The sequence below is a fragment of the Tursiops truncatus genome, chromosome Y (genome assembly GCF_011762595.2).
Source record: "Tursiops truncatus isolate mTurTru1 chromosome Y, mTurTru1.mat.Y, whole genome shotgun sequence".
Lineage (NCBI taxonomy): Eukaryota > Metazoa > Chordata > Mammalia > Artiodactyla > Delphinidae > Tursiops > Tursiops truncatus.
The window spans coordinates 6,069,173-6,092,614 of record NC_133428.1 but is presented as its reverse complement, the minus strand read 5'-3'; the positions used below and the strand labels follow the sequence as shown (position 1 = coordinate 6,092,614).

The window sequence follows — 23,442 nt, the reverse complement described above, 5'->3', positions numbered from 1 at the left end:
AGCTTCCGAGCTTTGTGTTTTACGAGAAGCAGGATGTCGCGATTTTAAGGGGACGCCCCCTGAGGTTTTGACCCTGGGGCCCATTCAGTTAAAGAAGGAAGCCCTGAGGAGCTGGACACAGCCCAGTGGACTCCGCCCGAGGGTGCGAGTAACCAGCGGCGCCGCCACATCTCCGCAGCCCTTGCTGGACCCTCTGGAGTCGGTCCGAGGGACTTCAGTGCTTTGCCCCACGTGCAAAAGGAGCCTCTGTTTTCGGAGCAACGGAGAGTAACAGGCTTCTTCCTCCTGCCTCGTGCTGGTGTATCTGGGTCCCACGCGGAGGCACGCATTTCTGCTGCTGTGTATTTTTCATCAGTGTCTCCCGAAGGTCAGGTGGGAAAGAGATGCCTCACCTGACTGAAGGCTGGGTCACCTCATATCCATGAAAGGAGCAGGGGGCTGACTGCGGCCAGACTAGATCCAGGATGGAGGGAGGACACACCGCAGGGAGCCAGCTCGCCTGTACATCAGGCAGCGGGGCCCAGGAGGACCCAGAAATCCCCCCCCACCGGCCTCAGGGGAGTAGCAGGAAGCTGTGGGTAGACCCGCTGGCCCTCCAGCTACAAGGACGGCCCCATCCCCAGGTGCCAGGGGCTGAGTCCTCCTGGACCGAGGCATCGCCTCATTTCACGGCATCTTTACACCGTCTTTAGACTGTCCCTCGTTTCTTCTTTCCTCACATCAGACAGGTCTGCAAGACGGGTAACCTGCAGCTCTGAATGTGCAGTTATTTTTTGCAAACTAGAAAGGAATTCGTGAGTGTCTTGGGTTACTTGTTTCCTGTTTGCTCTGTCTGCGATGTAAGGATAGGGTCTGTGAGCACCAGTGTGCGGTACCTAATGTGCGGTAAAGTCTCGGAACCCGAGTGATGCCCGCCCCGTTTTCAGAGACAGGAGGAACCAGTATCTGAAGGCCTTTGGGGTTCCCTCCGAGGAGCTCTTCACTGCCATCTACAGGTAACGCCAAGCACCTGCTTTTTTTTTTTTGGCCTCGCTGCGGGCTCTTAGCTCCCCAGCCAGGGGTTGAACCCGAGCCCCCTGCAGTAGAAGTGCAGGAGTCTTAACCACTGGACCGCCAGGCAGGTCCCAAGCACCTGCTCTGATAGGGTTATGCTTATATTTTAAAATTTTATTGGAGTGTAGTTGATTGACAGTGTTGTGTTACCATCTGCTGTACAGCAAACCGACTCAGTTATACATATTTATACAATCTTTAATATTCTTTTCCATGATGGTTTATCCCAGGGTATTGCATGTAGTTCCCTGTGCTCTGCAGTAGGACCTTGCTGTGTATCCATCCTATATATACGAGGCTGCATCTGCTAATCCTGACCTTCCACTCCTTCCCTCCCCCACCCCCTCCCCCTTGGCAACCACTAGTCTGTTCTCTGTGTCTGTGAGTCTGTTTCTGTTTCATACATAAGTTCATTTATGTCATATTTTAGATTCCACGTAGAAGTGATATCATATGGTATTTGTCTTTCTCTGACTTGCTTCACTTAGTATGGTAATCTCCAGGTCCGTGCATGTGGCTGCAAATGGCATCATTTCATTCTTTTTCTGGCTGAGTAATATTCCACTGTATATATGCACCACATCGTCTTTATCCATTCCTCTGTCAGTGGACATTTAGGTTGCTGCCATGTCCTACGTGGAAACAGTGCTGCAGTGAACGTTGGGGTGCATCTTGGGATCTTTTCAGATTATGATTTTCTCCGGACACACGCCCAAGAGTGGAATTGCAAGTTCATACGGCAACTATATTTTGTAGTTTTCTGAGGAACCTGTGTACTGTTCTCAATAGTGGCTGCGTCAATTTACATCTCCACCATCAGTGCACAAGGACACCCTGGTTTTAATAGTTCCCGGTGACCCAGCGAAGGAAGAAGATGGATATCCCAGTAGGACAGTGGGGAGCATCTTTCTGTCACTTCCCAAAGGCTGTTGTGGTCCTAGCTCCTTTCACTGCAGCCAACTAGCACCGGCTCCAAGGACGAGGGCGTGGGACACAGATGTGGTTCTCCGTGTAGACAGCAGTGAGAATCCTCTGGGCGGGGTTGCAGGCTGGTCTGCTGAAACTCCGAGAGCAGAGTCTTCTCACGCTGCCTTCCTGGTGGAGGAAAACACCGTGTGAGCCTGCAAGGATCAGGAGAGTTTACTGGGGTCCTGGGGGGCAGATGTAACTCCTCCGTTGTGATGCTAGCGGGGATGAGAAGGAAGGCCGGCCACGCCTGTGCGTTGGACACTGGGAAGCTCCCAGAACAGACGCAGGACTGGGTGGGTGGTCGTCCTCCCTGTCTTACGGGATAAGGGGGTGGGGCTTGGTTGAGGGCAAAACGGCAGCGGTGAGCACCAACCCTCGGTCTGGTTTCAGGAGACCCCGCAGCTCCCTCCCGACCCAGCACTGCCTTCCCATAGAGGAGGGACGGAAAGCACGGGTCGCCCTTCGGGTAAGGATGTGAGGCTTCAGAAAATCATCTCTGGTGCACAAGGGGTGTCTTTGCCATGTTCGCTGGTAGCAGGTTCCTCTAGGCAAGAGCAGACTTGCAATTGCTCTGCCTTGGGGCCAGCTGGGCGTGAAAATGCAAGACAGGAGGGTCTCCAGGACCTGGGACGTGCATGCCGTTGGCGTCTGGGAGGGTCCCCCTTGTTTCTCACTGGGGCGTCCCCTGGAAATGTGCCCCACAGGGACCCACGGGCACATCTCACTCCAGCATTTGCCCAGGGCTTCCTCTGCTTGGCTGTTGTCTTCGGGCGGACAAATGCCCTGGCACGAGAGGACACAGTCAGGTCAGAGTCTGTGTGGAAGGTTGGCATGCGGGTTGGCCCAACCAGGAAGACCCCCTAGATTCCAGGGCTTGTAGGTGAGCCTGTAACTATGGAGACCAGAGTGTGGGTACCACCCAGGTCCCCACCCTGTCACGTCCTGTGTCTGCTTGCAGGTGGTTCCGGGGCTCTGGCCAAGGCGTGCATGTCTCTGTACCCGGGGTCTCAGGTCACCGTGTTTGACATCCCGGACGTGGTCCAGATGGCAAAGAGGCACTTCTCATTCCCGGAGGATGAACGGATCGGCTTCTGTGAAGGTGGGTTTCCAAGTGCTGTCTGTGTCCACGGGGAAACATGCGTCCCGGGGGGGCGTGGGAGAAGGCGGCAGTGGATGGTCAGAGTGGGTTCCTTCACCCTCCAAATATACTTCCCCTCAACCTAGAACTGTGAGTCATGACAGATGGAAAACTCTGGGAGGGCATATTGTTTTCTTGCAATTAATTCTTTCTTGAGTATTGTACTGGGTTCAACACTGTCCCGTCAAAATTCATGTCCAGCTAGAATTTGCGAATGGGACCTTATTGGGAAATAGGGTGCTTGCAGATGTGATGAAGTGAAGGGTCTGAGATGAGGTCCTCCTGGAGGAGGGTGGCCCTACATCCAATGGCAGGGTCCTTCTAAGACACAGAAGAGGAGAGACACAGACACAGAGGAGAAGCCCCGAGAAGACAGAGGCACAGAGAGGAGGGATGCGGCCACAAGCCCAGGGACGCCTGGAGCCCCCCAGGAGCTGGAGGAGGCAGGAATGACCCTCCCCTGGGGCCTCTGGAGGGAGCGCAGCCCTGGGACACCTTGACCTCACATGTCTGGTCTCCAGGATGGGGGAGGGTGGATTTCCTGGTCTGTGGCCATTTCTTACGGCCACCGCAGGGCACCCACACAGGCATCTAAATCCAGGTCACTTATGAATGACAGTAAATGACGTGGGTTGAAGGTAGGGTCAGGGGTCAGTTCCTGACGCAGAAGCTTGAGAAGGTTCTCGCGCTTTCCAAGGCTCAGAGACCACAGCAGCTTTGCCGAGAGCTGGAAGGGACTTCCTCTTGCTTTGGAAACGTGGGGTGCGGCTCCCAGAGATGGGCTGTCCCAGGAACTAAGGTCTAACCAGCAGACGCCCTGTACCTCCATTTATGGAGGAAAGTGGCCTTTCGTGGTGCTATTTTTCTGCTCGCTCAGAAGAAAAACACCAGGTGGGGATATCATTTCCATCCACTCTTAGATCTGCTGTAAATTCACTATGATGATGATTATTATTTTTGGCCACACCATACGGCTGTGGGATCTTAGCTCCCCAGCCAGGGATTGAACCTGTGCCACCTGCAGTGGAAGCGTGCAGTCTTAACCACTGGACCTCCAGGGAAGTCCCTCGCTATTATGTTTTTTTTAAAAAAAATCACCTGCACGGGACTTCCCTGGTGGTCCAGTGGTTAAGATTTCATCTTCCAATGCAGAGGGTGCGGGTTCGATCCCTGGTCAGGGAGCTAAGATCCCACATGCCTCATGGCCAAAACACCAAAACATAAAACCGAATCAATATTGTAACAAATTCAATAAAATGATCTACAGCAAAAGATCTTTAAAAAAAAATCACCGCCAAGTTCATGGCATCTCATGGGACAGGCCATCAGCATTGCATCTGGGGCCAGATGTGGGGTAGACACTCCCGAAATGTTGACTGATCCAGACGAAGGATCATCTCCTTTTGAATAGCTCTGGATCCGATAGGCTGATTTCAAGGTGACAAGAATGTGCTGAATCGTGTCCTTCAAGGGCTGGATACCATCTTTATTGAAAATTCTGAAATTTGGGAACGTCCCTGGTGATCCAGTGGCTAAGACTCCACACTCCCAATGCAGGGGGCCCAGGTTCGATCCCTGGTCGGGGAACTAGACCCCGCAGTTAGACTAGCTGCAACTAAAAAGTCTGCACGCTGCAACTAAAGATCCTGCGTGCTGCAACTAAGACCCGGTGCAGCCTAAATGAATACATAAATAAAAATAAATATTTAAAATTCTGAAATTTTGACCGTCAGGAATTTGTTGGGGGGTGTGGGGGGCTTAATGCTGATTTTTTAAAAATTCTTTTTAATTTTTATTTATTTTTGGCAGTGCTGGGTCTTTGTTGCTGCGTGCGGGATTTCTCTAGTTGTGGCGAGCGGGGGCTACTCTTCGTTGCGGTGTGCGGGCTTCTCATTGCGGTGGCTTCTCTTGTTGCGGAGCATGGGCTCTAGGCGCGTGGGCTTCAGTAGTTGTGGCTCGCAGGCTCAGTCGTTGGGGCTCGCGGGCTCTAGAGCGCAGGCTCAGTAGTTATGGCACACGGCCTTAGTTGCTCCCTGGCATGTGGGATCTTCCCGGCTCAGGGCTCGAACCCGTGTCCCCTGCATTGGCAGGTGGATTCTTAACCACTGTGCCACCAGGGAAGTCCCTAATGTTGATTTCTAAAGCCATTGTATTAAAATACCAAGTTTTGGGGCCCCTTAAATTTTGTGCACAGAGGCAGTGCCTCACCCTGATCTTAACCCTAATCCCACCCCTGGGGAGTCTTCCTCCTACTTCTTGGAGATACACGATCAGTGTTACTTCGGTGCCTCATTTGGAAAATGGGGTGAAGAAGCAGACTTTGGAGGTTGGGGGAATTAAGTGAAATACTACTTTATTATGTGCTGTTACCCCGTTGAGGTTGGGTGTCTGCGATTGGTCCCCAAGGGCAGCTGGTAGAAGGTGCAGGCATGTCGACCTTCATTCCTGGGTCTGCATTCTCTCCAGGCTGTAGGCAAACAGACGCCTGACCAAATTTGGCCCTTGGGCCGTAGTTTTCTAAGAAAAACCCGTCTTTCTTCACTGAGTGGAAGAAAACCCATTTGGAGGAACCTCCTTCTCCGTGCCCTGTCTCATGGGGGAATATTCTGGGGTCCCTGTTTCCTGGGATACACAGCACAAGAAAGAGATCCAGGGGATAGCATCTGTGTCATCCAAGACATCCTCCCCAATTCCCGTGAATTTGCAGAGTATGGACCACACAGGTCAGCTGAGGTAACCCTGTACGGCTCAGGGCTATCCAAGCTCTCTTCCCACATTGATACTTCTTGCAGGAAAAATGGTAGGAGAGTTGAGTGTTGGCCATCACCTACAGGTAAGAGTCTCTCGTGGGCATCTTTATGCAGTCAGGGAAACACGTATGGACCTTGTTGGTCCAGTTTGACTCATCGGGATGGAGCTTCTGATCCATTGCCAGGGACCTCCTGAAATCCATGGCTTAAAGGATGCTGTCTGTTTACACGGGACCTTCGGAAACAAAATAAAAATAAAACCATTGTCCAGATCTGATGGAGGGAAAGGGACCCCCAAACATCGTTCAGAATGGTCCTGTCTTCACTGAGATTTCTTTTTGTTCAGGGGCTGGTTGAAAGGTCACCAGCTGGGAAGATCTGGGAAAGCTCGGTCCATACAGGTGGCCTTTCCCTGCTGGGTGTTGGTGTGGTCCAACGGGATTGAGATGCAGGCTGACCCCAGGGCACTCGCCCTGGGTCACAGGAGATTTCTTTAAAGAGAGCCTTCCAGAGCCGGATCTGTGCATCCTGGCCAGGGCCCTGCATGACCGGACGGCTGAGAAGTGTTCACACCTGCTGGTGAGAACCTATCAAGCCTGCAAGACAGATGCGTGGTAGGGCTGGGTGTCGCTGTGCTGTCAACTCGGGGCAGGGTTGGCAGACTCTCCTTGGGGTGCCGGGGACTGAGTTCATGTCACAGGTAAGGGGGGTCGTCCAACCAAATGGCTCTCCTTCCACAGCAGTAATTAAAACCGACCAAAAAAATGGCATTGATAACCATTCTGCAGCGTATCCCAACGAAAGCTGGAGGTAGCCGCTGTGTGTGATGGGGACAGTATCCTGTGAGGTCACGATGCTAAGGGTCCACGAGGGCGTGGGCACAGCCTCTGTGTGTGATGAGGTCACAGTCACAGCCGACCACTGAAGGTTTCCTTGCTTTCGGGACGTCACCATGTCTCAGGCTTTTGCATTGCTTCTCCCTCTCCAGAATCGTCCATTTTCCCCCAGAAACTGTGGTTCTGTTGGTGGGGAATCATTTTCAGAGGCGGAGTTGCCATTGCTTGGAGGGCAGTGTTTCTAGACCCCTTCCGTGGAGAGAGCTGGGAAATGGATTGAACACGCTGAATTATTTACATTTCCATCCATAGGGACGTTACCGGGCAGTTACTCAGTGTTTCTAACGCCGTCCTTGTGTGGTGCCCTACGCCCGGAGCCATGCTCCTAAGATCATCAATAGTACTTGTTTGCCTGTCCTGATCTGTACATGACGTCATCCCAAAGGAGCAAAACCAAGGTTACTGCAAACAAGAGAACTGCCAGGCCGTGCTGTGGCTTGTCTGCAGTTCTTCTGTTTAGAATATCCACGAATTGGTGCGTCCACGGTCACAGAAACTGCGGTTGTCGCCCGGAGGTGGTGTCGCCGATCGATCGGCTCGTGGTCTTTGGTTTGCTTCCAGTGTTTAGGCCTTGCCTCTGATTTTTATGTGCTAATTCTTGGAGGACTAACACATTTGCATGATTCGAAAACCAAATGCTGATGAAAAGTCCATGCAGAGAAGTCCAGCTTGTAATCTGACCCCCTCACACATATTTCTCCCCAGCTCTTGTAGGAGAGCTGATTTATGCTCTTTTTTAAAAAAAAAAATTACAAAAATAAATAAATAAAGCCACCGTGTTTCCTGGGTGAAGCCACGCCCGGGAGGGACCTGGCACCGGGGCCGCTGCCCACAGCAACCACGGTCATCTTGCTGCTCACCCCCCTTGTGTCTGAGATGCAAACACAGCGCCTGCCGGTTTGCATATATCTCTGGACGGCCGCAACTCTGTAAGGGAAGCCGTCGATGGTGCTGAAGGCGGGGGCAGCCCTCGGAAGCGGAGGAGCACGGCTTTGCAGGTCCGGAATTTCTAGCCAGCAGGAAGCTGACCTCGGGCACGTCACCTACCTTCTCTGCACCCTCACCCTTCAAATTTAACAGACGGGGCTGGGTAATCTCTAAAGTTTGTCTTAAATGCCCTGCGATTCTTTCACTATGTCCAACCAATGCTTCTCAGCTGGGGTGATTTTGCCCCCCGCCCCCCACTGGGGACACACCTGGCAGTGTCTGGAGGCGTCTTGGGCTGTCACGCTGGACTGGAGGACGCTGCTGGCAGCTGGTAACTGGGTACCAGGGATGCTGCCCGAGACCCCACAGTGCACAGGGTACCCCACATCAGAGAGTGGCCCAGCAGCCCCCAGTGCCCACAGTGCCGGGCTAGGGAGACTGGGTTAGGATGTGGTCACACTGCAGCTTCCCCGATAGTCGTGGCTGTAACGACAGGACTGGCTCTTAGGGGTGCGTAGATTTCTTAAGAGTCCTCCTGAGCTGAGGGCTCTGGGAGGGTCACACTGTTTCCTTGGGGGTAGGAAGAGAAACAGGTATTGGAAAGACCTTCTTCAGAAGATGATGGAAAGCCAGCTGCTGGTCCCAGACTGTGCTCCCCAGCGTTGGTCCAGCTCCGTGGCCTGGGGAGGGACCGGGTGGACTCAGCAGGAAGGACCCTCCAGGGCGCCGGGAATCACCTGCTCTGGCTTCTTCCCAAATACCTCTCAGGACAGCCTGGAGCCTTGGAGGGGAGACATCCTCCTGTTGCCACGGCGACGCCGGATCACTTGGGGCAGGACCGGGATGCCTGTCTGCCAGCAGATGGCGCCGTTGGGTGGTTTAATGGACGTTGGCTCCACGGACCAGGCAGTCACCAACCAGAGGAGGCTGGGGTAGCCGTAAACGGAGAAGACACACACACTTTATGCCTTTGCCCCCGAAAATGTTAGGTTTCACGAAAACAAGTACCTTTTCATCATTTTCCCCCGTGAAGGGCGATTACAAAGTAAGAATAAAAGGCATCATTCTCCAGGTTCTAAGTAAGGGAGGGGACACTGCCCCCCGCCAACACCCTGTCCCGTGGAGAGACACCCTGGGCCTGGTGTACAGTAGGGCCGGCTGCATCTCTCGCAGCAGGGCCCTGGAGCCATTGCCGGAAACACCACCTCTTTCTGGAGGGTTTCTGCCCCAATAAAGAATTTGCGTGGTCAGAGGTGATATGGAAGCCCCCGGTCAGCTTGTTTAGAAGAAAAGCTGCTGAAACACATAGCACGGCATGAACCCTTTGGATTAAAAAACACACACACGCACACACACAGTTCTTATACACGGTTGTCACAGAAAACGAAAACCCCTCTCTTTTGTTTCTCTGACGTATTAGCTTCCACGGGGGACGACGATGTACGCTGCACTGATGAACATTTCCCAAAGAACGTGTTTGCCGCTGCCCGGGTCATTGCAATGCCTCCTGCATCCTCCACGTGGGGCCCCAAGTCTGCACAAAGTGGAACCCCTTTATGTGCAAGGGCCGAATGCATCCAGCCATGTAAGTTAACGGCTCCTTACAGCAGAAACTAACAGCATCGTAAAGTAACCACACTCCAATAAAAAGTCATTTTAAAAATTTAAAAAAGGGACTTCCCTGGCGGTCCAGCGGTTTAGACCCTGGGCTTCCAATGCAGGGGGCTCGGGTTCGATCTCTGGTCAGGGAACTGGATCCCACACGCCGCAGTGACGATCCCGCCTGCCGCAAGCTAAGACCCAGCGCGGCCACATAAATAAATATTTTTAAAAAATTAAAACAAAAGTTTGCATTTTTGGCTTTCATCACTCCTGCAGAACGACCGTGTCTATGGGAAGAGCATCGAAGGGAAATATGGTATTGAAGGGAGACGGCAGTAAGCACACCCCAAACCCTCCTCTTTTACAGAGCTTTCACGCCTAGCATCTCATGGGACCCCTGGGGCTGAGTGTGCAAAAATGGACTTGCCGGGCTTGTGCAAATGCATGCAGGGAGACGTTTGCTAAGGAGCGGAGTCTGTCCTGTTTGGAACGATGCACCAGGGTGGGACTGTCACCCCCAACCCCTGCCCTGTGGAGATGCTGGGGATGAAACTGTGCTGGAGAAGGCTTACGGGGTCCTCCAGGTCGACTGTGGTTTATCTCTGGGCTGCCCTGTGCCCATGTGACGGACACCTGCCTGGCTCTCTAACTGCCTGATTTCGGGGAGCTGAGCAGCTCTTTCCTTTGGTCTTCGAGACCTGGGGGGGGGGTGCATCCCCCTCCCTTGGGGATTCCCCTCGGCCTAGCCCACGCTGTAGGAGTGTCTCATCTATGATCTCCAAGACGCTGACCCAGACAGGAAGGAAGCAAGTGGCTTCTTCAGTGCCAGGCTGTACAAACAGGTATTATTCGGACGTTATCAGAATTTCAAAGGGCCACCCTCGGCTAGACAATACCTTGGCACCGTTTATTTTAAATTTCCTAATGTGATTCTTTAACAAATGTAAATCCATATAGCAGGGTTTTTTAAAAAAAATATTTATTTATGTATGTATTTGGCTGTGCCGGGTCTTAGTTGGGGCACACGGGATCTTTAGTTGCGGCATGCAGGATCTAGTTCCCCGACCAGGGATCGAACCCCGGGCTGCCTGCACTAGGAGTGCAGAGTCGTAACCGCTGGACCTCCAGGGAAGTCCCTGTCCCATATTTTAGATTCCACAGATAAGCGACATCATATGATATTTTTCTTTGTCTGACTGTCTTCACCTCATATGACGGTCTCTAGCTCCAACCACGTTGCTGCAAACGGCATGATTTTATTTTGTTTATGGCTGAGTCATATTCCATTGTGTACATGTACCACATCTTCTTTATCTCTTCCTCTATCGATGGGCATTTAGGTTGCTTCCATGTCCTGGCTATTGTAAATAGTGCAGCTATGAACATTATTTTACTTTTTAGAATAATAAGTGATCTTCATGATGCTTATAGATGGACATGGCTACAAAATGGTTAGCTTTGGAAAAGTAGAAATTGCTTTAAAAATTTGTCATTAATAATAAAGCCATCCTCCGTATACCTGACCCGCCACCCAAGTCATCAAGCTACCAGCAAATCAAAACCTAATTAGTATAGGAGACTTCAGTTGGGAAAATAGATTCTAAAATTAATCATAAACAGGTTCACATCTCTCAGGATGGCTACTATCAAAAGAGACTCCAGAAAATAACAAGTGTTGGCAAGGATGTAGAGAAACGTGAACGCTTGTGCAGTGTTGGTGGGAATGTGAAATGGTGTGCCTGCTGCAGAGAACAGAATGGAGGTTTCTCTAATAGTTAAACACCGAACTACCATAGGATGCAGGCTTTGAGTATTTACCCAAAAGAATCAGAAACTCGGAGAGGTCTTTGCACACCCACGTTCACTGCAGCATTATTCACAACGGCCAAAATATGGACTGTAAACGTCCATAAACGTAAATGTTCATGCATGGGTGATGGACACACAGAATGGGGTCCGTGCACACAGTGGAATATTACTCAGCCCTAAAAAAGGAGGGAAATTCTGACGCAGGCCACGACGTGGATGGACCTTGAGGACGTGAGGCTCAGTGACACTAGGCAGTCACAGAAGGACAAATCCTGCAGGCTTCCACTTATGAGGTCCCTAGGGGAGTCAAATCCATGGAGACAGAAGGAGGGTGGGTGCCTGGGGCTGGGGAGTGGGTGTTTAATGGGGACAGTTTCAGTCTGGGCAGATGAAAGAGTTCTGGAGGTGATGCTGGAGATGGTTGTACAACGTGAATATGCTCAAGACCACTGAGCTGTACACTTAAAAATGGTCAATTTGATGTTGCGTCTTTTTTCCATCATTAAAACAAATCCCCTCTAAAGAACTGTAGGCACATTCCCCTCAGCGCAGATGCGATGACCCAGGCCGCAGAAGGAATCTGCTGGCTTTGGAGGACAGGCGGGTAACCCGTGCAGACAGAGGATCGAGAACAGGGGACAGACAGTTCCACACCCACCCACCCCCACCCCGGGAGCGGAAGTTAGGATTCCTGCTACCTGCCTCAGGAGAAGCAGCAGGAGGGTGAGGAACCTGCACTGGTAGGGGTGGCAGGGAGCTGGAGGACACAGGTGTCCTATCCGGGAAGCCGCATTCCAGGTGGGAGCGAGCAGGTGTCCCGACGGACAGCAGGGGGCGCTCCTGCCTCATCATCCCGTCCAGCTGCTCTGTCGACCAGAGTCGTCTCTAGAAATTCATCACGGAGGGAAGGCTTCGATGAGTGTTTGCAAACAGATGTTCCGTTGATGAGGCCTGCCGTGTCGACAGCCTCCCCCTCCCCTTTAAAACGTCTGTGCCGAGATGGTACAACCCCAGTTAACCAAGAGGATGCTTCCCTGTTTCCCCGCCCCTGTCTTTCCTTTCCTCTCCACTGAGCTGTTTACCTGAGATTTTCGAGCGTGACAATTTCCGGATAATTCGTTCGGTGGCGTCGAGAATTGGGCCACAAAGCACAACACGGATTCCTTTTATTTGTTTTTCTTCTCTGATTGCTGTGGCTAAAACTTCCAAAACTATTTTGAATAAGCGTGGTGAGAGTGGGCAACCTTGTCTTCTTCCTGATCTTAGTGGAAATGGTTTCAGTTTTTCACCATTGAGGACGATGTTGGCTGTGGGTTTGTCATATATGGCCTTTATTATGTTGAGGAAAGTTCCCTCTATGCCTACTTTCTGCAGGGTTTTTATCATAAATGGGTGTTGAAATTTGTCAAAAGCTTTCTCTGCATCTATTGAGACGATCATATGGTTTTTCTCCTTCAATTTGTTAATATGGTGTATCACGTTGATTGCAATAGCCAGGACATGGAAGCAACCTAAGTGTCCATCAACAGATGAATGGATAAAGCAGATGTGGCACATGTATACAATGGAATATTACTCAGCCATAAAAAGAAACGAAATCGAGTTATTTGTAGTGAGGTGGATGGACCTAGAGTCTGTCATACAGAGTGAAGTAAGTCAGAAAGAGAAAAACAAATACTGTATGCTAACACAGATACATGGAATCTAAGAAAAAAAAAAAAGGTCGTGAAGAACCTAGGGGTGAGACGGGAATAAAGATGCAGACGTAGAGGATGGACTTGAGGGCACGGGGAGGGAGAAGGGTAAGCTGGGACAAAGTGAGAGAGTGGCATGGACATATACACACTACCAAACGTAAAATAGATAGCTAGTGGGAAGCAGCCGCATAGCACAGGGAGATCAGCTCGGTGCACTGTGACCACCTAGAGGGGTGGGATAAGGAGGGTGGGAGGGAGGGAGATGCAAGAGGGAAGAGATATGGGAACATATGTATATGTATAACTGATTCACTTTGTTATATATTCACTTTGTGGTCTGTCCCGAAGAAAGATGCCTGGTGGTGGCGCTCGGGGCGTTCGCTTTGCCGGGGATTCTGGGTCGGAAGTGGCTTCCCATCTACTCGTGTCTGACTTATGACTTCTAGTAATTGTCCTGCTGTTTTACGTGGAGACTGGACCAGTGTATGACTACATGTATTACTTCTGTAATTGTACAGCATCTGTTTATACCTGGTTCTATAATATATAATCCAAGGATGGCGCCTGTCTGTAGATATCTCCGGGTCTGTATTTATGACCCTGCGTGTGTGTCTACACCCGTGTGTGTCCGGGATGATAAGACTATGTCCGTGTCTTTAATCCCCGGTCACACTGCTTGTCTCTGTATAATCTGAAAGCTTATTCTGTGGTCTGTCTATAAGTATAGGCAACTTATGTGTTCCAAACACTTTTGTTTTTTACAACGTTACAATTTATTCAAATACTTGGCATCTCTGTGCATTATTTTTACAACTACAGAGACACCTCATTTATTCCAGGTGGCCATGGAAAGAGGTATTCCGCACAACTGAATTAAAGTCTGAATAAAAGAAAAATTTTGAGTATAAATCTTCCTGTATTGGGTATGAATTTCCCCTACATTCTCCAATGGAGTTTGCCAATCCTGACTCAACTTTCTCTCTTTCTTTCTTTTTCTTCTTCCTTCCTTCCTTCTTTCCCCTCTCTCCCTGTTCTGTTTATTTCTCTCTTCTTGCTTTCTTGATTTGTTTTGGCTTTTAATAACACAGGGTTCAAAACACCTGATATACTTCTTTATATTCTTTTCCATGGTTTATCACAGGGTATTGAGTAGAGTTCCATGGGCTCTACAGTAGGACCTCGTTGCTGATCCAGCCTATATATAATTGTTTGCATCTGCTAACCCCAAACCCCCAATGCTTCCCTCCCCACCACACCTGCCTTGGCAACCACCAGTCTCTTCTCTCTGTCCACAAGTCTGTTCTCTTTGTCTGGCTAAACACACATTGAGATATGTAATCTCAGGAAGCCATTTTCTCCCTTGTGTTTATAGAATTATTATAATAATGATTAATAATGATCATAATATTTTTTAAAGTGCTAACAGCCATATGGCACGCAGTCTGTGCGGGGCGCCATCCTGCATGCTTTCCGTATTTCGTTCATTATTTTCATTATCAACCTTCCCCCAAGGCAGGCATTCTTATACTCACTTTATGGATGGGGAAACGGAGGCACGGACCATCACTGACTTTCTGGAAGTGGGCATCAGCACGGAGCTTTGAGCCCGGGAGTGCTGGTGCTGGGGCTGGGGTCTGATGGTCATTGGATGACTAGAAGTCACCCGGTTGCTACGTGGAAGAGGGATGATGTGTGGACTGTTTTAAGGGACATGTCACAGTCCTTTGTTTTTCCAAATCAAGCCAGCCTGGGCTCTGTGTCCCCATTTGAGCTTAGGTGGAAGGGGGAATGAAAATTCTGTCGTGGGGATACCGGGGTCCTGCGACTAAGACAGACAACTCCAGCTTTTATTTAAAGTCTACGGCCCCCAAACCTAATGTCAAGTGTGTATGGAAAGGAGATAAAAGGCTGTGGACAGAGGGATTCAACTTCCGGTTTCCATGGAGTTGGTCCAGCATCAGAGGGACAGCTTGTGAAAAGGTACTATATAACCCTGGGGAATATTTTGGCCCTTTGGATGGGAAGGCACTAGTAGAAATGTTTTGTTGAAAGCGTGGTTTTCCAGGAAGGACATAAACATCACTGCTCCCCTGGAGAGACGATAAATGAGGTGTGGACACAAGGTCCACCCTCAACGCCCCCCCAGTCTCAGAAAATCAGGTCCTCCTGGCTCATTATGTGGGGGGAAGCTGAGTCCCCCGCTGCTTCTAGGTGGAATGCGTGAGGAGGGAGGGCCTCGAGAGCACGTGGCCTTGGTGTAGACAGGAAGAAACATTTCCGGCCGGGAAGTCGTCTGGCGTGGCTGAAGTTACGGATGAGGGGGGAAGAGAATTTGTAAGTGGGGAGAACAGGAAACAGAGCCTCAGATGGGACAGCTGACATAGCAATGGAGCCAGACATGGGGGAGCGGGGTGCAGGGCACGCCCCCCCAGGCTGCCTGCTGACTGGCCCACCTGTGGCCCCCCGGGGACAGGACATGCGGAGGTGTCAAGGCCAGTTCCTGTATAACGTAGGCATCAGATATATTTCAGTTACTTAATGCAAGAAACTGCAAAACCGCTTTGAACGTGCATGGTTTTTTTCTTTATAATTTAACACAAAACTTGAGGATTTTCAATAAGAGTTAGGAAAAAGATAGTATGCTTAAAAGTTGCACGTCCTGGTGATATAACCGCTAGTTATGATTGGTGTATTTCTTTGCTAGGCACCAAACATTCAAAAATAGACTGATCATGTCTGTCTACTATTTCATTCGGGTCTTTCCTCCACATTCTGAAAGTTTCCTTAACCATGTGGTTTTTGATGGCTGTGTGAATACATTGAATGGCTTCTGTTTTGGAAGGACATTTAGGTCATTTCTGACTTTTTTCACTGTAGATAACCTATGGATGTCCTCACTCATTGAATCATTAATGGACGGATCGATTCATTCAGCAAACGGGTTCCAAGCCAGACCCCAGACTGGGCCCCAGGAGGGGATGTGGGACCCTCAGGTGTGGTCCCTGGGGATGACTCAGGGATTAGACTTTTCATCCCACAGGCAGACGATAAATCCCACAGCGTGTGCTGGTCCCAGAAAGCCACCGACAGTGACCCTGGTTTGATCCATATGGGGTCGATAAATAACTGTAAAATACTGATTTCCGACTCAGATCTGAGGACCCAAGACTCGTGTATGTGGACAGACTTCCACCCAGAAAGACTGTGCCGGTCCAGTCGGAGGGACCGTTCCACCGAAGAGTGCAGCTTACTCTTTATGACACGTGGACTCATTTGCGTTTCTGCCGTAACTAGGAGACTTAGCTTTTTACAGGATTATCGACCCCAGGTATCTGTTTCCTCAGATGAATCCCCAGTTCCTCGGCTCTGCTTTGGCTTCCGTCGGATGCGTTGGCCGCTTCCGCTTAATTTGTCCCGTGAAAAGAATCAACTCCCTTTCGGCTTTTATCGCTTTTTATGCTTTTTGAAGGAAAAGGGGACAGGTCATTTGTATGACGATAAACGTGACCCTGCTTATCCTAAGGACTTTGGGAAACCGGGAAGATCTGTAAAAATAATAGGAGTTGGATCCCTTCCGCCCAGAACACACTCCCGATGCCTTTTTTGTGACATGCTTTCACACCCCCGTGTGGCTTGTTGGTGCCGACGCTGGCTTTTGGGCTAAGTGCTGCTTCCCGAGAGGGGGTCCTCTCCCCATGCCAGCTGAGTAGGGCTGCCCGCCCGACCCCCATGCCCCGCCCCCTCCTCTTTATCTGCATCATTTAGGCCCCGGGCTGCTTGCAGCCTTGTACCGGAGACCAGGCTGCACCAAGAGGAAACCACAGGGACTTCCCTGGTGGCGCAGTGGTTAAGAATCCACCTGCCAGTGCAGGGGACATGGATTCGAGCCCTGGTCCGGGAAGATCCCACATGCCGCAGAGCAACTAAGCCCGTGTGCCACAACTACTGAGCCTGCGCTCTAGAGCCCGCGAGCCACAACTACTGAAGCCCACGCACCTAGAGCCTGTGCTCCGCAACAAGAGAATCCCCGCTCGCCGCAACTAGAGGAAGCCAGCGCGCAGCAGTGAAGACCCAACGCAGCCAAAAATAAATAAATAAATAGATTAATTAATTAAAAAAGAAAGCGGAAACCACAGCCTTGGACCGCCGGCCACTGCTAGCAGTCACCTTTCCCCAGATGCGTTTTCACGTGCAGAGACATCCCACTCCAATCCCGGCTGCCCACCTCCCGAGCTGATGCTACACACAGAGCTCTTGATACTCCGGAAACCGTCCAAATTGTGCCCGGAGGAGAGTGGCTGGACATGACAGCCAGGTCCCCAGGGCCGCCTGAGAACAGAGTCTCCGTTGACAAGAAACGAGGCTCTCCCGGAAATAACACAAGTGGCTTCAAACAGCAAAATTGAAGACAGTCCCTGTGGAAAACAGCAGGATGTAGAGAAAGGAAGGAAGGATCGGAAAAGTGTCAGTTACCCTCCTCGCAGGGCTAATTACTGTGTGTTTCTGAGGCACTTTTCCTATTGATAAATACTTGAAAGGGGGGGGGTTTCAGCTGGAAAAATATGAGTCCTGGCCTGCGTGCAAAGCGTGATGACTGTGCAAAAAGCCCGTTTGCCTGCTTTGCCCGTTTCCAATCAGTTTGTAATTTGCCACTTAAGTTTTTTTAACCTTTTAAAAATTAATTAATCAATTAATGGCTGTGCTGGGTCTTCGTTGCTGCGTGCAGACTTTCTCTAGTTGCGGCGAGCGGGGGCTACTCTTCCTTGTGGTGCGCGGGCTTCTCATTGCGGTGGCTTCTCTTGTTGCAGAGCACGGGCTCTAGGCGCCCGGGCTTCAGTAGTTGTGGCATGTGGGCTCAGTAGTTGTGGCTCCCGGGCTCTAGAGCGCAGGCTCAGTAGCTGTGGCACACAGGCTTAGTTGCTCCACGGCATGTGGGGTCTTCCCAGGCCAGGGCTCGAACCCATGTCCCCTGCATTGGCAGGCGGATTCTTAACCACTGTGCCACCAGGGAAGTCCCTAACTTATTTAAAAAAAATTTTTATTGGAGTAGAGTTGATTTACAGTGTTGTGTTAGTTTCAGGTGTACAGCAAAGTTAATCAGTTATACATATACATGTATTCACTCTTTTTTTAGGTTCTTTTCCCGTATAGGTCATTACAGAGCACCGAGTAGAGTTCTCCATGCTATACAGTAGGTTCTTATTAGTTCTCTGTGTTATATATAGTCCTGTGTCTATGTCACTCCTAATCTCCCAATTTATCCCTCCCGCTTAAGTTTTTTTGATTTGCCCTTTTTAATTTGGTAGGAAAACAAATCATCCAGTCTCTGTTCACCGTGTCCACCTCTGTCCGTCGTGTTTAGAAAGGCATTCCTTTATAAAAGCATACACGTAGCTTCCAATCTCTTTTTTAGGACAGGATTTTATTTTTTACGGTTAAAAACGTGTGGGATTAGCTGTGTGGCATTGATGGAGGGGATGTATTCTAGGGATCTACCTCTTTGATTCATTGAAATGGGCCGTTCAAGAAAAAAGAAAGCAAAAGCAAAAAAAAAAAAAGAAGCCTGGCACGAAAGTGTAAGAAGGAGAAGGAGAAAGGTGAAGGAACCTCCAAATAACGATGCAGAGTAAAAGCAGCTAGAACCCCAAAGAACACACGGTGTCCTTCCATTTCTAGGAAAATGTAAACGTCTGGAAATCCCCTGCTTAGAAAGTTCTAAGCGGTTCGATCAATGCCAGAGTGACGGGAAGCAGGTCAGTGGCTGCCTGGGGCTGGGGCTGGGGGCGCGCAGGGTGGAGGAGGGAATTCAGGAGCGATGCTCAGGGCATCTTCTTGCTTGGCCCTTTGTGTGTCATTCCCTGGGGGACGGCCACACGGGGTCCACGGAGGGCAGGTCCTGCGCTTTTCAAAGGCCGTGACGTTTGCTGACCACGAAGGGCCAGATGAAAGGGGAGGAGAAGGTCGTATATGTCTAACTGCGCAGGCTGGTTTTGATCCCCTCCCGGGCTCAGTGGACAGCCCTGGGTTCCCCACAGCCTGTGTTTCCTGCCTCCTCAGCTGTGGCTTCTGTTGCCTGTGGCTCACGCCCCCCGTGTTCGTTTTCAGCAACTTTAACGAGGCTTCCTGAGCCGGTGAGGCTGGACCAGGTGAGCCCCGGCTTCCCCGTGACACGTCACAGACCAACATCTCAGCTGCACCGGGAGGCGCCCTGCATCCTCGCTTCCTGCTTTGAATTAATACACGAATCCACGCCGCCCGCTTCCCGGCATGGCTGCTCCCCTGAGCTTTCCGTTCTGTTCCTCGCTCTTCTCCTGGCGTTTCCGTGTCCGGGTTGTAAACCGTCTTCCTCCTGAAGTCAGCCATCCTCTTCCAATTTCACATTCCCACCCACCTCTGCGTTTTCCCGTTAAAAAGTCTTTTCCTGACAAGCCGGGCATGTGCGGCCTTTCAGGTGCCAGATGTCGTTGGTACCAAGTCTGGGAAAGACTGAGAGAAAAGAATGTTTTGAAAATTCATGGTGGTAGGACTTCCTTAGAGCAGTTTTAACGGCTGACATGTGGGGCTGGGTGACTCTCTGAGGCGGGGCATCCCGGGCCCTGTGGGCTGTGCAGCAGCTTCCCTGGTCTCCACCCATCAGGTGCCAGGAGCACCCCCTCCCCCCAGTGTGACACCAGAAACGTCCGCAGACATTGTCCTATGTCCCCTGGGGGCAAAGTCATCCCTGCTTTAGAACCACAGCCATAGACAGATAAATGGATGGATGGATGGATGGATAGATAGATAGATAGTCTCTCATGCTGGACAGGGTGTCTCAGCCTCAGCACTGCTGACATCTGGGGCTGGATGACCCTCTGCTGTGGGGCGTCCTGTGCCCTGTGGGCTGTGCAGCAGCTTCCCTGGTCTCCACCCGCCAGCAGCCAGTAGGATCCTCCCCAAAGTTGTAACAACCAAAAATGTCCCCAGACATTGTCAAGTGTCCTTCTGGGTGGCCAAGTCATCCCCAGTTATGAACCACTGAGATAGGTAGGTAGGTAGGTAGATAGATAGGTATGGATGGATGGATGGATGAATAGATGGATAGATGGATAAATGGGTGCGGAGAGAGGTTATGGATGGATGGATGATATATAGATACATAGACATGGATGGATGGATACATAGATTATATAGAGAGAGAGGATATATGGGTAGATAAGACAGGATGGATGGGTGGATGGATAGATACATGAGATGATAGATAGATAGATGATAGATACATGAGATGATAGATAGATAGATGATAGATACATGAGATGATAGATAGATAGATAGATGATAGATACATGAGATGATAGATAGATAGATGATAGATACATGAGATGATAGATAGATAGATAGATAGATGATAGATACATGAGATGATAGATAGATAGATAGATGATAGATACATGAGATGATAGATAGATGATAGATAGATACATGAGATGATAGATAGATAGATGATAGATAGATACATGAGATGATAGATAGATAGATAGATGATAGATAGATAGTCTCTCATGTTAGGTCACGGTTTCTCAGCCTCAGCACTACTGACATCGGGGCCGGGTGACGCTCTGATGCGGGGCGTCCCGAGCCCTGTGGGCTGTGCAGCAGCTTCCCTGGTCTCCACCCGCCACGTGCCAGGAGCATCCCCTCCCCAGTGGTGAAAACCAAAACTGTCCGCAGACATTGCCAAGCGTCCCCTGGGGGGTTTGAGCGCTACTGTATTCAGTTAAAATTCCCTGGCGACCACATTTCACACATGTGGTCACAGCTCGTTGCTTGAGGACTTCAGTGCATCCTGTGCGACTCCACAGGGACAGGCCCCTGGAAGCTTGCACCTGGTTCCCCCCAGGATCCACCCCACACAGCTTTCCCTTTGCTAATTTTGCTCTGTATCCGTTCACGGGACTAAACCACCACCATGAGTTCCACCTTGTAACGAGCCTGAGTCCTTCCAGACAGCTGTCAATCCTGGGGGGTCTTGGGAACCTTGATGCAGCGTCCAAACCCATATCCAATCCCTGGTTTACAGAGGAGACTGGTTGGTCCAGACAACCTTCCCCAGGTGAGGCAGGTGATGATGGGGTGGGGGACATCCCCTGCTTCCACCTGTGTTGGTTCATGATTTCCCCACCCCCGCCGCAGCGCAGGCGAGTGCTTCTTCTTCTCCCACGTGCTTATTTCCAGAGCAGACTGTTTCTTTTGTGACTGCACATGCGCTCTTTCAGGTTTTTTGCCCACAATTTGTAACCTTTGGAGTCTGCTTACCCCTGAATAAGCAGGTTATTTATATACGGAGATGCTGAGGCATATTCTTTGGAAAAGGAAATCTATGACCTCCGACCTAGGTTCGGGAATTTATAAAAATAAGCAGAAAATGAGTGTCTCGCCGTACCTGCTTATACGGCGGTTTCATGCAGTCACGAGCTTGTCACTTCCAGGAAGGTATCCGTTCAGGGGCAGCTGTGTTTCTGAGATTCATTTCCATTCTGGGTCCTTGCAGGAAGGGTCGTCCATCTTGTGTGCTGGCCGTGTGGGTGGCTGTGGACAACCCCCACTCATGGATTGATTATGTGGTTACAACATGGCAATATTAGTGTGGCCTGGGTTCCGTGGGGGCCCCCCCAAATGTGCTCACATCCTTATCTCCAGAACCTGTGACCGTGACCGTGTTTGGAAACAGGGTCTCTGCACATGGGATGAATTGAAGGATCTCAGGATGACATCTTCCTGGATTACCTGGTTTGGGGTCACCAGGGGTAACTGCCATCTTCATCTCAATCTTGCCTACAAACCTGGGTTCGATTTCAGAAACATCCGAGGACGAGCAAAGCGGAAGGAAGAGGACTGTTTGCATCAGATGTGCTTTACTGAGCGGGAAGAGCATCCTCCGTTCCCGTGTGAACACCAGGCAGCCAAGGTCGTCCCAATTCACCTGCAAATGCGACCCCTTGTTTATAGGAATTCTAAGGATTCTAAGGATTTCTGCGGAGTGCAGTAAATAGGAAGGGACCCCAGGAGCTGACCCTGAAGGTCTTTGTTTCCCTCGGCTGCATCTCTCCGAGGGAAAGGAGAATGATTTCTGTTGAATTCTGCCCATTGATATAGTCGGGGTGAGCCCCCGCGAGGAAAACGGGTTCGCATCCAAGTGCCCAGATGAAACGGCTTCTTTCCTTTTGGTGGGAATTTATTACCGTCAGGCGTTCGGAACAGGCCACACGGAGAGAGGAACGACAGAGGTTTCCTTAGCTTCCTGCCAGCTTGGGGGCGATGTCTGTATGGGGGGCTCGCAGATTCTGTCGAGACAGGAGGGCATGAGCGCCCTGACCTCTCCTTGCAGGCTGATGCTCCCAAGAAGAGCCCCAGAGCCGCGAGCCCTCTCCTGGCTGGCTTTGCAGAAAGACGTGGGGGGTCCACCCTGTTTCTCCCCTTCCACACGGGTATTGATGCTGCTCCCCAGCTGTGATGGTTAATTCTGTGTCAGCTTAACTTTATAGATCACAGGGGCCCAGACAGCTGGTCAGATGTGATTCTGGGCGTGTCTGGGAGGGTGTCTCTGGATGAGATGAGCATGTGAATCAGTGGACTGAGTGAAGCAGGTGGCCTTCCCCAGGGTGGGTGGGCCTCATCTAATCAGTTGAAGGTCTGAATAGAACAAAAGTGGAGGGAGGATATATCATGGCTATCTATCTATATGTATCTATATCTATATGTATCTATCATCTATCTATCTATCATCTCCATCTATCTCTATCATCTATTTATCTATCAATCTATCTATCATCTATCCATCTGTTATCTACCTATCTTCTTTCCATCCACACATCCCATTGGTTCTGCTTCTCTGGAGAGCCCTACGGATACAGCTGGGGAAGGGACCTGGGAAAGAAGACAAGGGTGTGTGTGGATGGGGTGGGAGTCAGGACGCAGGGCCCGTCCGGCAGGAGTGCAGTGAGTGGTGAGGTTGCTGTCCTGGGCAGAGCTGGTTCTAGGATGAGTAGGGAAGGGCAGGTGGGGCCTTGGGAGGAATGGGGTCGGTAGGAGGAAGGAGGGGAGATGGGGGTCAGGGAATGGGCAGGGGTCTGGGGTCACAGGTCAGGGGCTGCCTGGGGGAGGAGAGGGGCCGTCCTTAGTCAGAGGAGCTGTTGCACGGAGCCCAGGGGCTGCGGCTCCCGGAGTCCACACTCCTTGCAACCGGGCACCCAGCGTGCAGCCTTCACCACCACCGTGCTCACGTCCCAGGCATCGCGTGAGGGGCCAGAAGGTGCCTGGGGAGACGCCACCTTTCTTCCCCAGTTTTTGAATCCTATCCCCCGTCTGGCTGACACCCCGTAGAGTCTGTTAAAGAAAATTATGCATTGGGGTCTCAAATAACATTTTTGCGTCTCCATTGTGCATGATATGTTAACTACAAATTGTATAAGATTCATGAAAACATAAATGTAATGTATGATTTGTATATAAATTATATACATATAGGTATATAAAATATAATATTCATTGTATATACTGTTAGAGGCTGCACTCTATAATATATATTATACTGTACACAATGATATATATTATTACCTTATATA

The 23,442-nt window shown here is 50.5% G+C and overlaps 1 protein-coding gene across 4 annotated transcripts in view; it reads left to right on the top strand.

Annotated features, from left to right (window-relative positions):
- LOC117310548 (acetylserotonin O-methyltransferase-like) overlaps positions 1–21,669 on the top strand; it is a 35,930-nt gene extending 14,261 nt beyond the window's left edge. For 2 of the 4 annotated variants that reach the window (XM_033850217.2, XM_033850219.2), the window contains 2 exons: positions 2,981–3,121; positions 9,154–13,072. In XM_033850217.2, coding sequence (XP_033706108.1) covers positions 2,981–3,121; positions 9,154–9,350 — 338 coding nt within the window. In that variant the 3' untranslated portion in view covers positions 9,351–13,072. Of the gene's footprint in view, positions 1–2,980; positions 3,122–9,153; positions 13,073–13,189; positions 14,194–18,517 lie in introns of those variants that run through there. The other 2 variants (XM_033850218.2, XM_073799752.1) reach the window with 2 other exon arrangements.
- Positions 21,670–23,442: the final 1,773 nt, after the last annotated feature.